General features: G+C 23.2%; 5 protein-coding genes across 8 annotated transcripts; 2 read left to right on the top strand and 3 right to left on the bottom strand.

Annotated features, from left to right (window-relative positions):
• Window positions 1-1,226: 1,226 nt before the first annotated feature.
• Window positions 1,227-2,438, bottom strand: LOC552295 (translocon-associated protein subunit gamma). The gene is made up of 4 exons (XM_624671.6): window positions 2,177-2,438; window positions 1,872-1,999; window positions 1,647-1,738; window positions 1,227-1,564 (listed from the first exon to the last, which is right to left on the bottom strand). The coding sequence occupies exons 1-4, from the start codon at window positions 2,304-2,306 to the stop codon at window positions 1,366-1,368; spliced, it is 549 nt and encodes a 182-aa protein (XP_624674.1). The 5' UTR covers window positions 2,307-2,438; the 3' UTR covers window positions 1,227-1,365.
• Window positions 2,439-2,759: 321 nt separating this feature from the next.
• On the top strand, window positions 2,760-5,825 carry LOC726506 (kinesin 14). 4 transcript variants are annotated; one of them, XM_006566545.3, is made up of 5 exons: window positions 2,760-3,055; window positions 3,424-4,418; window positions 4,498-4,795; window positions 4,877-5,151; window positions 5,220-5,825. In XM_006566545.3, exons 2-5 carry the CDS (start codon window positions 3,424-3,426, stop codon window positions 5,638-5,640), a joined length of 1,989 nt encoding a protein of 662 aa, XP_006566608.1. In that variant the 5' UTR covers window positions 2,760-3,055; the 3' UTR covers window positions 5,641-5,825. The 4 variants fall into 4 exon arrangements, with proteins under 4 accessions (XP_006566608.1, XP_006566607.1, XP_001122238.2 ...); XM_006566544.3 differs by having other exon boundaries at window positions 2,760-3,121; XM_001122238.5 differs by having other exon boundaries at window positions 2,761-3,130.
• A 126-nt stretch (window positions 5,826-5,951) lies between these two features.
• On the bottom strand, window positions 5,952-7,279 carry LOC102653994. The gene is made up of 3 exons (XM_006566546.3): window positions 7,109-7,279; window positions 6,815-7,025; window positions 5,952-6,748 (listed from the first exon to the last, which is right to left on the bottom strand). The coding sequence occupies exons 1-3, from the start codon at window positions 7,245-7,247 to the stop codon at window positions 6,178-6,180; spliced, it is 921 nt and encodes a 306-aa protein (XP_006566609.2). The 5' UTR covers window positions 7,248-7,279; the 3' UTR covers window positions 5,952-6,177.
• Window positions 7,280-7,566: 287 nt separating this feature from the next.
• On the top strand, window positions 7,567-11,262 carry LOC102654041 (putative leucine-rich repeat-containing protein DDB_G0290503). The gene is made up of 5 exons (XM_026443701.1): window positions 7,567-7,698; window positions 9,982-10,082; window positions 10,188-10,401; window positions 10,474-10,701; window positions 10,804-11,262. The coding sequence occupies exons 1-5, from the start codon at window positions 7,585-7,587 to the stop codon at window positions 11,188-11,190; spliced, it is 1,044 nt and encodes a 347-aa protein (XP_026299486.1). The 5' UTR covers window positions 7,567-7,584; the 3' UTR covers window positions 11,191-11,262.
• A 34-nt stretch (window positions 11,263-11,296) lies between these two features.
• LOC102654090 (apoptogenic protein 1, mitochondrial) lies at window positions 11,297-12,241 on the bottom strand. Its single transcript, XM_016915220.1, has 3 exons — window positions 11,993-12,241; window positions 11,689-11,886; window positions 11,297-11,610 (listed from the first exon to the last, which is right to left on the bottom strand). The coding sequence occupies exons 1-3, from the start codon at window positions 12,056-12,058 to the stop codon at window positions 11,410-11,412; spliced, it is 465 nt and encodes a 154-aa protein (XP_016770709.1). The 5' UTR covers window positions 12,059-12,241; the 3' UTR covers window positions 11,297-11,409.
• Window positions 12,242-12,730: the final 489 nt, after the last annotated feature.

The following is a 12,730-nucleotide window of genomic DNA, read 5'->3' as shown; positions in this document are numbered from 1 at the left end:
TCATTGTGCGATAAAACTCAAGATTTTATATCTTTTCTCGAAAGATTCCATCAATAATGACAAACGTTAGTCACGATTTTTTAATAAAATATTTAATAAAATGATTGTTATTGATAATTGTTGCCGAATAATAAGGATTGGATAATCCAAATCGCGCAACAATCAACGAGTTATCTGGAGAATGTAGTTTGGGATTTGGAAATGATCCAAAATATATGCAACTGAGTAATATGTTGCAGTAAATCTTGTAAACTATTATTTATTATTGAACGGAGTAATTGTCGTATGTTTGATCCAGCTGTTGAGGGATTTTAAGCTTTGGTAGGCTCTAATTTCCTAATGTTTCCTATATAATAATTGAATCGCAGTTTATTCAAAGAATATTGTGAAAATTACGCGAATATCACGTGGCGACATAAATCAAACAAGGAAACTGATATGTTTTTGCCAAATGCATAGCTACAATTGCGCCAATATGAGTTTCTCACGTTATAACAACCTTGCAAAATTATTCCGTGATATACACATACATAAATGCACCAATAAACATAAATTTATAAATTTTTCATTCTTAAGATACAAGAATTTTAGATATTATATTACTCCGACAAATATTAATTTAAAATTACGGATTATATTGTACAAAGTATAACAACTCTTAATGCAACAAAATGCAAATGATAATGGCATAGTAGTGATATAAATGAATGTTTGCATTTTCACTTCTGCATAAGAATAGAATATACAATTTGGCGAGAGATTTTCTTTCGACGGGTTATACGTTGGCATGTGTCCAAGTTAAACAAGCAAATAAAGCATTAGAATGGTCGTGTTGGACTGCATATAATGGATTACAATCTGCGATCCGTTATAATTCGTCATCGGTAATAGAATCAGTTTAATTAATTCGAACGAAAATATTCAGTTGCCGCAAACGACGGTAAATTATAACTCGAACTGTTGTAATGCAAATATTATCGATCCACGTATTAATAATTTCCAATTATGAAATTCTTTCCATAATAAGCGATTGATCTTCTTCGTTATATTTTTATATTATTAATCTTTTTCATATCTAAATATAAGATATGCATAATTTTGATATAAAGTTGACAAAAAACTTATTATATCCTGTTAAAATCACTATCTAAATTATATAAAAAAGCATTTAATGATTTTGTCTGAAATCGGTATAAATTTAAATTCAATGTAAATCAGTGAAACTATTATAATTAAAAACGATTTTATTAAATTTATTCATTCACTCATAAAAACAATTGCAGAATCACACATGTATCGATGATTTTAATTTAATTAAATGATTACCATTATGCATTCCATATATATATTTCTATAACATGTATTTTATTGAGATCCAGTCGATAATAATGCTAACAATGCACTCATTGCACCCACAGAAAGTATATAATTTACAGCTGGTGTAAATGTCTTTAGAATATAGAAAGAACATACAATTACAAGAGCTAAAAATAAGGCATTATTGTAAAAAATTGAAAATGTTGTTGCTTCATAATCAGCTACTTCATTTTTTTTCCATAAAATTCTGAAAATTTAATTATTTTACATTAAATTTTTTTAAATATATATATATCTAATATTATTTCTTGAGTTTAATAATTTTTTACCTTTCATCTTTTTCCTTTTTACTCATTTTTTTATCTTCTGATAACTTTCTACTCATTTCCTTTGTCACTGCATCTTCTCTTTTTACTGCAATCTAAAAAAATATATAATTTTTTTATTTAATTTAATAATTAATTTTTTAAAATAAAATATTAAAATCTAAAAATATGAATACTTTTTTTAACATAACTATATTAATGAAATCTTTTCTTAATAATTTACAATACCTTATGTTTCAACACGAATTTCGTATTTTTATATGCAAGAGCAAGAGTATATGTACTCGCTAATGTGACTAAAACAAAGGAAATTAGATTGGCATAGATATCGATCAAATGAATTCTCCAAAAAAGCCCTGTAATATAAAAATATGTAGAGGTTATCTTAAAAATAATTACAGTTTCTATATAATTATTTCATTTAATAAAATTATATAATATAAACATATATGAAATTTATAATAAAATTCATATATATTTATGAAATAATGATATAAATAATATTTATAAACTTGTGAAGAATATACACTCACAGATGGGAATTGCCGAAACAATAAAAGCATTGCCGTAAAATAAAGCTGAAGATTTTGTTGATACATTTCTTGAGAAATCTTGAAGAAGAAGTTCTTCTTCTTTTGTAAATGCTTTTGATTTTCCTGACATGTTTTTAAATTATTTCCTCGAGAGAAAGAGATTTTAATTCGTTCCAAACCAATTGTCACTACTTTCGCGCGAATAGAAAATCTTGCTAATCTTTAGTGCACACTGCGCATGTTCACAAACAGATTGTGTGGAGATTTGTGACAACGTGTCCATAGAAACGTCATTTTGATAAAAGTATAAACTCTGCCATTCAAAAATGTTTTCCTTAAACTTTTCGTCACATTTCATTCGATTATAAAGCAATCTATTATTTTTCAAAAATATTTCATTTTTTGAATATTTTAATGATATTAAATATTTTGATTAAAATTTATTAAAAAAAATCACTTAGAAATTGTTTAGAAGAATATATTCAATCAAAATATTCATTTATTTATAAAATTATTTATTCTCATAATTCCTTATTTTTTTTTTATTCAATATTGAATGTAATATGAAAAAAATTAATAAAAATAAAATTTTTCATATTTATTAGTCTTAAGTATTGTCATTGGTTGTATCTTTTATATAGTGTCAAATGATTGGTTCTCACATTAGTAATTTTCTGATTGGCTATTTTCAAGCAAATTCAAGTTCAAATACCGCAGCGGATATTATTTAACCGCTCTTTGAATGTTGTACAAAGCATTCTATGTGAATATTTTAAGTTTTCCTGAAAATTATATTTAATTTGAATTTGTGACACGAATATAACAAAAAATATGCATTTGAGTGTGATTTGAATAAACATATTCTTTTAAAATTATTGGGTAATTTAACAATAAATGAATAATTTATAAACGTGTGACTACGAGGGACTTGATTGTATTATTTTGGTATACGAGGTTTGTTTTAGATAATTATATCGTTCGTACATAAATTTCTGATCACGAACAATGTATTTTAGTTGTAGATAAATAATTCATTATTGAAAGTGATTTTTTAATTTCCAATTTATGAAATGGTTGATTTAAAGATGCATGAAGAGGAATAAAATTGATAATTATTAAGTAATGCATTACAAATTGTGATTTTATGTGTTTATATATATATAGATTTAGTTAAATTTTTTAAAAGCATGCAATATATTTTTATTATTATTATTATATTAATCTCTATCTTTAATAATTCTACATAGATGGAGTCACGTTTACCAAAGCCAAAATTTAATTTATCAAAAGTAGTAAGTACAGAAAATATAAAAACAAATAATCAAAAAATGCCAAAATACCAAAATGATTTGCCTGATGCAAGCTCTAATCATGTTTCTGATAAATTAAAAAAAACTAAAAGTACAATAAATATCACTGCAAAATGTAGAAATGAAAATAAACCTCCAGCAAAACAAATTTTAAGTAGATCAAAAACTATGTCTTCTATTACTACTAGAGCTATGAAAAGACCAGCTAATGTTCCTATTGTACATGGAGAAACTAAAAAACCTTTTACTAAACCTCCTATTAAGCCAAAAGCTGTGCAACGAACTGGCACTACATTAACAAGTAATACTATTAGCAAATCTAGTCAAGATACTACAAATAAAAAAGTACAAAATAATACTACAACTAAGCCTTCAAAATGGGACTTAAAGGGTCGATTGGCTCATACTAGTGACGAACTGTCTAGTATACGACAGAAATATAAAGAAACTTTATCAAAATATAATGAAATTCAAGAACAATTGAATATATTGAAGACAAATGAAAATGCATGTAAAATGAAAGCAGAAGAATATGAAAATTTAAATAAGACATTAAATAATGAACTTAATGAATTAAAATTAGAAATAAATAAAATGCAAGAAGAAAAAGAAAATTTAAAAAAATGTTTGAAAGATACAGAAGAATCATTTAAAAATGTTTCAAAAATATTGGAAGAATTTAAAGAAAAATGTATTTCTCAAGAAACATTACTTCTAAAACATGAATTTTTAATAAAAGATTTAGAAACAAACTTGGAAGCTGAAAGAAAGGTTAATGAAAAATTGACTACAGATAAAAATGATTTGCAATCCTTGGTTCATACAATGGACAAAGATCGTAGAATTTTGCATAATGCAATACAAGAAATGAAAGGAAATATAAGAGTATTTTGTAGAGTCCGTCCTAGGACTCCAAATGAATTTGGAAAACCGTATGTATTATATACATAATACATATATTTAATTTTTAAATACAATACATTTTGTAATAAATATCTATGTTATCCGTAGGATGTGTATTATGAACTTTATAGATGAATGCACTATTGAGGTAGGAAAATTTGATGGATCTGATGCAGTTAGTTGTAGTGGGAAATTAAGAGGAACCCGACAAGAATTTACTTTTGATAAAGTGTTCCCTTCAACAGCTAATCAAAAAGATATTTTTGAAGAATTAGCTTTGTTAGTTCAATCTGCCCTAGAAGGGTATAATGTTTGTGTATTTGCATATGGTCAGACTGGTTCTGGTAAAACATACACAATGGAAGGTTTACCAGGCATTGAAAAAGAAGGCATGATTCCTAGAACGGTATATATTCTTTGTTAATATATATATATATCTATATATAATATATATTTATTTGCAAAAAAATTTTTTTTATTGATTCAGGTACGACATATATTTGAAGAAATGAAAGAATTTCAGTTACTTGGCTGGGAATATCGAATAGAAGCTAGTTTTCTTGAAATTTATAATGAACATATTGTTGATTTACTTGATTCTCAATCGAAAATACATGAAATTAGAATGGCTGATAGTAAGGGACATGATTTGTATGTGAGCAATCTTAAAATAGAGGAAATTCACAGTCCTGAAGAATTACATGAATGTCTTTTAACAGCACAACGTAATAGAGCAGTTGCAGCTACTCAATCGAATGAACGGTATATTTACATTTTTTTTATGCCTTATAAATAAAAAATAGATTTATAATTGTAAAATTTAATTTTAGATCATCAAGATCGCATTCAGTAGCAAGAATAAAACTAATTGGAATGCATAAGACAAAAGAAGAGGTTTCGATAGGAAACTTGAATTTAGTTGATTTAGCAGGATCTGAAAGATTGAAAGGTGAAGAATCGGTACGATTAGCAGAAACGAAAAATATAAATAAATCATTGGCAAATTTGGGCAATGTTATTCTTGCTCTCTTAAAAAAGCAGGAACACATTCCATACAGAAATTCCAAACTCACTCATTTATTAATGCCATCTTTAGGTGGTAATTCAAAGACTTTAATGCTATTGAATATATCTCCTTTAGACGAATGTTATAATGAAACATTGAATTCATTAAGATTTGCTAGCAATGTAAACAGTTGTAAAACAGGTAACGCAAAAAGAACGCGAACAGTTTTACAAAATACTACATAAAATTTTCCAGGACATAATATTTCTGTTGTAATTAAAAACAACAAGATGATAGCTTTCAGCTATATTTAAACTATTTTAAATATTCGAAGGTTAGCCTTTTGTATCATCTCATTCTTTTTTTTAAAATTATACCAAAAAAACTGTAAATAATTTCATATAAAATATAATCTTATAATGATGTTACATACATATATTCTGTTTTTTTTTCTTTTTAATTAAATTCAATCCTTTTAATTTTAATTCTTAAATTTTATGTAATAAAGAAGATAATTTTCGAAATATTGTGTATTTTTATACATTTTTTATGGAAAACAATTGTTAAAAATATTAATTATTCTATATATATTAAAACTCTAAATAAATGATTTGTCCACTATTTAGAAATACATAAGTGTTATACTATGCTAAAAAAAAATATAAAATTAAATTACAGTAAAGAGTATATTTTTATAATATATTAAAATTTTAAAAGTTTAAAAATAAAAACGTTCAAATACAAATAAAAATATTTTATTTAAAATGAGGCACGTAAAATAATTATTTATGTATTGATTTTATATGGATCATGTAACTTGTAGATACTTCTAATAGGCATGGATAAAAAAATTGAGATTTCTTTAAATTTGCTAAAAAATTTTGAAATTCTGGTGAAGAGCTAACAATGCCTCTTTGTATAATTTTTTTTGATAAAGAATTATCATTTCTTTTATAATTATTTGAATTTTTCAAATTACTTTTTATAAACTGTGAATCTTGACATATGAAATGCTTCATTGATAAATAACTTTTTAATTGTTGATTATTGAAGTATTGATTAAGTTCACAATTGTTGAAAAGCAATAATGTATAAGTATTAAAAATAATTTCATTTTGAACAATATTTATATCTTTATCCAATATATTTTTATTTTTTTCCAAGTTCAATTTATCTTCTTCACCATCATAACTTAAATTTGTTTGAAAATAGAATGTATTCTGATTGATTTCAGAATTTGTCATAAATTTTCTTCTAAATTCTAACATAGCAGAATCATTTTTATTAAAAACATTTTTTTTACGACTTTTTAAGAAAGTTTCAAAATAAGGAATAATTGAACTGCTACACATCCTGTGAAAATCAATTTAAATTAAAAATGCAATTATTAATATTTTATATTAAGAAAATTTTACTTACATATTTTTCCATTTATTTATCACTTTTTTTAAATAACCATGTGAATATATGAAAAATAGTATAAAAGATATAGATACAATGATATAAATATATTGAAGCATAATTTTTAATATTAATATCATGTTACAAAAATTATAATTTGTTTTTGTAATATTTACGATATCTTCTATATTCTTTGTCTTTATTGAGGTATTATATGTAATTCCAAGATCTGAATTTTATAAAATAAATTAACGTTAAATTAAAATTATTATTCTATTTATCAATAATAAATTTACTTTAACAAACATTTACCTTGTTCTATTATAATTGAATTATACATATTACTTGTACACAGAGCTATCCATAATCCAAATCCCCAGAGAAACAAGATATTCCACGATATATAATGCGATCTTTTTTGCTTAAATAACTTTAAGTAACGACAATACATTGCACAAATAATAGTACTTAAGAATATCTACTTTTTTTGTTAGTAGATGATTGTCTACTACCATTATTTTGCATTGTGTGCGTTACTTTTGTCTAATTCGTTGTTATTCGAAAGAGTGTTGTAATATCAGCTCAAAATAAATTTTGTAAATGTACATCAATAATAAATTGAGAGATTACATAAATAAAAAAAAAGACAATCTATGCAAAATGGATGCTCAACAATTTCATATCTATCATATACTATATCATTTATTTAAATGTCAGTAATTTAGAATCTACATAAAAGAAATAAATTATTATGACAATTAATTCTAAAATATTAATTAAAATTTGGGATGCACAATATTTCAACGCGACTTGATACTCTCAATAGACAGCTCATCATTATTTCTAAACTACAAAAAATGGAAGAAGAATATAATGTGTATCCTTATACAACATGTAAAAAAGTAAATAATAATTGTTATAAAAATACATAATATATAATTATAAGAAATATAATAATTATAAAAAAAAACTATATGTATGTGTAGTGTGCTATACCCAATTACTTTGGCAAATGTTGTTATTGTGCTCAAAAAATTTTATATTTAAAAGAGAAATTAAACATGCGCAATTGTACTGATGAATGTACATATGACACTCGTAAAAAAAGGATAGTATGCACTCCAGAAAAATGTAAAACACGCAGAAAGTTACATTTGTATAAAAATATTTCATCAATTGAAGGTATATTAATGTTATTGATTTAAAAAAAACTTATAGAATATTATTAATATGAAATTATTTATTAGATTTCAGAGATGAAGTTAAAGATGATAAAATAAAAAATAATATAAATGATAAAATAAAAGATATTACAGAATTGAAAGAAGTAGAGGAACCTAAGTTGATTGAATTAGAGAAACCTAAGTTGATTGAGCCAGAGAAACCTAAGTTGATTGAGCCAGAGAAACCTAAGTTGATTGAGCCAGAGAAACCTAAGTTGATTGAGCCAGAGAAACCTAAGTTGATTGAGCCAGAGAAACCTAAGTTGATTGAGCCAGAGAAACCTAAGTTGATTGAGCTAGAGAAACCTAAGTTGATTGAGCCAGAGAAACCTAAGTTGATTGAGCTAGAGAAACCTGAATTAATTGAATTAGAGGAAAAAAATAAATCTAATAAAATAACTCCACATAAAGAGTTGATTGAGTTAGAAAAAGAAAACAAATCTGATCAAATAACTCCACAGTTTTATAAAGTACAAGATGAAATAATTGATACATTTGAAGAGAAAGGCGAACAAACTATTCCAACAAAAGATAATAATTTTATAACTTTAAAAACAGATATACAAACTGAAATAATAGAACAGGAGAAAATAAATGCGAATTCTGTAAACGAATTAGGAGAAATTAATAATATTGTAGATGTTTGTGCAAAAGACAAAAAAATTTTTGAGAGAATTCAAAAGGTTTTATTTAAAATAATTATTTTTTGTTTATTTAAATTTATATAAATGTAATTTGTAGGATCTTTTAAGTGAAAAAAAACAAACTGAAGAACTTGAAAAAAAATTAAAATCTTTGACTTGCAATATAAATTGTTTAAAAGAGGATAGTGAACAAAGAGCAGCTTGCTTAAAAGATGCATTACAAACAGCTGAAGAACAACGAAAAATTGCAATGGATTTAATAAAGCAATCAAAAATTCAAATGGATTCAGATAAAGAAGATAAAACTGAATTATTAAATGAAATCACAAAATTACAAGTATGTACTACAGATCATACTTATATATATTTAAAATATAAATATAAATATATTTATATTAAAATATAGATATAAAATATGAGATACATATATTAAAAATTTAAAAATTTATTCTTAATATACATATATTTTGATTATAAATATATATAATTATTATGTACTTCTTTTAAAAAATTTTATTTATAAATGGAAATTTGTGTACTCTTTTTTTAGATTTATCAAATATCAAAATTTTTTAATAATAAAAAGAAAAAATTTAATAAATAAATTTTTGACAACATCATTTTTCAATAAAATATTTGAAAATTTCTTCCTATTTTTTTTTTTTTATTTCTTCATTGCATTGGCGATACTTTAATTAAAATTTTACCACTATGCTTCGAATCATATATTAGTATATATATTTTACGAAATCATCATTGTTGAGATATATTGTACAACAAAATATTTATATTTTTTGCATTGAAGATATAGTTTTGAAAGAGAAATAATCAAAATATATTTTGATATCCTATATTTTTTTTGCATAATGAAATGAATGAAAGAAGTAGAGAAATTATAAATATATTAAAATCAATATCATTTTTAGAGTGTTGTAAATATATAAAAAAAAAAAACAAAAAAACAATAAAAGAAGAATAAAAATGAAAAATAAAAATTGATAATCAATACAGTTTCTTCAAAAACAAGATAAGATAAAGTGTCAAATATTTTTAAAAATATTTAAAAGATGGCGATGATTAAATTGATTAATTATCAATTTTACCCTTTTGTTCTTTTTTTATTTTATTTCTGTTTATTTCTTTTTTTTACTATTTATTTTTACTACTCTATATTCTATACTTTTAAAAAAAATATATTTTTTAAAATATAGCTTTAATATTTAATTAATTTGTTTTTTAAAATAACAATATAAAAAATTATTAAAAAATATATATATATAATATTTTCATTAATTATAAAACAATTATTTTTTTACAGCAACAGGTTGTTGAAATTACACATAAAAATAATGATTTATTGCAAGAACGAGACATTTTAATGAACAAATTGAAATCTTTCTCAGAAGATGAATCTAAAAAGTAATTTTATAATGTTTAATATAAGTTTAAATGTAAATTCTTATTTCTTTAAAATATAATCTAAGAATCACTTTAGATATTAAATGCATGCTTCAATCATACAAGGTGTGAGGAGGTTGAAAAAGAAGTGAACAAGATGAAATATGCAGTCAAAGAAAAGGAAAATGCTTTAAATAAAGAGAGAACAGAATTCATAAATATGATTTTAGAACTCACAAATATAATAAATATACAGAAAAGAAGGATATGTAAAGTAACTGGTATATGTAATAAACAACAAAATAACATACATGAGAAAGATAAAAAATTATCTCAAAAGGTAAATACAAAGAAAAAATCAAATATAAAAAATTAAATTATGATTTTATACTGATTTCATTTATATTAATAGGATATTGAATTATCAGAGATAAAAACAGTATTGCACTCAAATAATTCTACTTTTAAAGAAATGGAAGACAAAATAAAACATTTGCAACATTGTTTATGTGAAGAAAGACAGACTTGTGATTGTTTAAAACAGGAATTAGACACTAGCAAAGAAAATCATTTGTCTGAATTGAGAATAAAAGAAAAAATAATAGATGATCAAAATAAAACAATATCAAAACAGAAAAAGGTAATGTATTTATAACAAAAATAAATTAGTTTAATAAATTTAATTATATAGTTTTAGTTTAAAGTAATAATATTATATTAAACAAATATTTATTTTTGCTAGTTATTGCATGATAGTGAAGAAATAGTTCAACAAGTTGCTTCTGAATTTAATGAACTTAAAGATGAATTACATAAAGAAAAACAAAAAAATGAATCTTTGCAAATAACATTAGATCAGAATGATAGTAAATTAAGCATTTTATCACAATGTGAACAATGTAAAAAACTTACAGCAGAAATAGATTATTTGAAAAAAGAAAAACAGAAAGCAATTGCTATTGCAAAATGTGCTTATCAAAAGTTACATCAAAATATAAAAGAATATCAAAAGAAGCTTATTTGTGAAAGAAAACAACACAAATATATGCAATTGATTATTGAAAGAAAACAACATGAAATAGGATGTTTAAGAAATCAAATGTGTTACAATAATATGAAAATTATTTAAAAATAAATAGTTAATGTAGTATACACACAATTAAATTTAGTTGTAATTATGTTGAAAGTTTTTAAAATATTCAATATAATTATATATAAATGAATACTTGATAGTATTTATGTATTTCATAATATATATATTCTATTTTTGACAACTTACATATAAAGCATAAATATGGACTTACATTGTAAATATGTACAATATACGATGTTGAATCAACATTGTTAATTATCTAAATTTTAATTTAGATATTCTTACTCTAATCTCAAGGAACAATAATTTAATATTTCTCTTATACCAAGCAACGTTATAATTTAAATGCATGTGCCAATTTTTATCTAAAAATTCTTTATAAAATATTGACATATCATCTGCCGTAATCGATGTTTTTCCTTGAGCTTTAAGAGTTTCTTGAAATTGTCTGCGTTCCTATGACATGATTAATAAACAAAATTTGAAATATTTTCAATTAACATTTTATATTAATTATATAAAATAATGTTATACCTTAATGAAATTATTATTGTGTTCCCGCCAAAAATTTTGATTCCAAATCTGCGTATCTTCCCTAGCTTCTCTAAATTTCTTTTCTAATTTACTTTCATTTTCAGATTTCGCAAAAATAATAGGTCTTAAATTTGAAACTGGATCGGGCGGTCCAATTAAATCAAATTGTGCAGGACTTTTTAGGTTAGAAGATACCTTCTAAATAAAATAAAAATAATGAATGAGAATAAAATGTATAATAATTGAATATAATATATATAATAATAAATATAATTTAAATGTTGATATTGAACAAGAAACTTACAACGGTAAACAATCGAAATATATTATTATTATATTTTGGTTTCATATAATTACATATTCCAGTCATTTTAGAAGTTCATATATGTTTTACGAGGTTATATTTATGTCAATCATATGTTTCGTTTTCATTCAATAATCTTATTCTTATATAATCTTACCTTAAAATCATATTAATATAATGCGTGAAAAAATCGAGAAATACAAATATAATCCTTACTCAACAATCTTTTATTTATATATAACATAAGCTCTTTATAAATATAATCTAATAAATCTAATAATTCCATTTCATTTCTATATAAATAAGATTCAATTATTTCTGTAATAGATTTGAATGTAAATCATTTATATTTTGCTTTAATGTTTTTAAAATACTGGCTTTTTGTTTGCAAAAAATAGATTTTTTTAACATGATTAATTTGACAATAAATCATTCAGAAAAAAAATTCAGAAATTCATCGAAGAATGTTAAGAATATCTATTGAATATTAAGAATATATTTTTGTGCTCATCTTGCTAGAATGAAATCATTTTTTTCTATTTTAAATTATAAAAAATTCAATAAAAATTTAAGATGAAAAATTTAGAAAAAATGAAAAGATTGCCTGTATTTAAGACTAGAGATTTTTTTTGTAAAAACATTCCTTTTGTATACATAAATACTAAGCAGAACTGAAAAAAAGGTTAATGAATGGTAAAAGAGCAAGGAAAATATAATGCTCGCTCGCTCACCATCACA

The sequence above is a fragment of the Apis mellifera genome, linkage group LG11 (genome assembly GCF_003254395.2).
Source record: "Apis mellifera strain DH4 linkage group LG11, Amel_HAv3.1, whole genome shotgun sequence".
In the NCBI taxonomy this organism is placed as follows: Eukaryota; Metazoa; Arthropoda; class Insecta; order Hymenoptera; family Apidae; genus Apis; species Apis mellifera.
This window is presented reverse-complemented; position numbering and strand designations above follow the sequence as displayed.

Excerpts from the sequence above, each read along its gene's own strand:
- LOC552295 (XM_624671.6), bottom strand. The coding sequence starts at position 2,306 with ATGTCAGGAAAATCAAAAGCATTTACAAAAGAAGAAGAACTTCTTCTT. Across the intron at positions 2,000-2,176 it reads TGTTTCGGCAATTCCCATCT|GGCTTTTTTGGAGAATTCAT; the intron begins GTGAGTGTATAT and ends TTTATATTACAG. Across the intron at positions 1,565-1,646 it reads AAAAAGGAAAAAGATGAAAG|AATTTTATGGAAAAAAAATG; the intron begins GTAAAAAATTAT and ends TTAAATTTTCAG.
- LOC726506 (XM_006566545.3), top strand. The coding sequence starts at position 3,424 with ATGGAGTCACGTTTACCAAAGCCAAAATTTAATTTATCAAAAGTAGTA. Across the intron at positions 4,419-4,497 it reads CCAAATGAATTTGGAAAACC|GATGTGTATTATGAACTTTA; the intron begins GTATGTATTATA and ends TGTTATCCGTAG. Across the intron at positions 5,152-5,219 it reads GCTACTCAATCGAATGAACG|ATCATCAAGATCGCATTCAG; the intron begins GTATATTTACAT and ends ATTTAATTTTAG.
- LOC102653994 (XM_006566546.3), bottom strand. The coding sequence starts at position 7,247 with ATGTATTGTCGTTACTTAAAGTTATTTAAGCAAAAAAGATCGCATTAT. Across the intron at positions 7,026-7,108 it reads TTCAATTATAATAGAACAAG|ATCTTGGAATTACATATAAT; the intron begins GTAAATGTTTGT and ends TATAAAATTCAG. Across the intron at positions 6,749-6,814 it reads ATAAATAAATGGAAAAATAT|GATGTGTAGCAGTTCAATTA; the intron begins GTAAGTAAAATT and ends TGATTTTCACAG.
- LOC102654041 (XM_026443701.1), top strand. The coding sequence starts at position 7,585 with ATGCACAATATTTCAACGCGACTTGATACTCTCAATAGACAGCTCATC. Across the intron at positions 10,083-10,187 it reads TCAGAAGATGAATCTAAAAA|GTGTGAGGAGGTTGAAAAAG; the intron begins GTAATTTTATAA and ends CAATCATACAAG. Across the intron at positions 10,402-10,473 it reads ATAAAAAATTATCTCAAAAG|GATATTGAATTATCAGAGAT; the intron begins GTAAATACAAAG and ends TTATATTAATAG.
- LOC102654090 (XM_016915220.1), bottom strand. The coding sequence starts at position 12,058 with ATGACTGGAATATGTAATTATATGAAACCAAAATATAATAATAATATA. Across the intron at positions 11,887-11,992 it reads TATTTCGATTGTTTACCGTT|AAGGTATCTTCTAACCTAAA; the intron begins GTAAGTTTCTTG and ends TATTTTATTTAG. Across the intron at positions 11,611-11,688 it reads ACAATAATAATTTCATTAAG|GAACGCAGACAATTTCAAGA; the intron begins GTATAACATTAT and ends ATCATGTCATAG.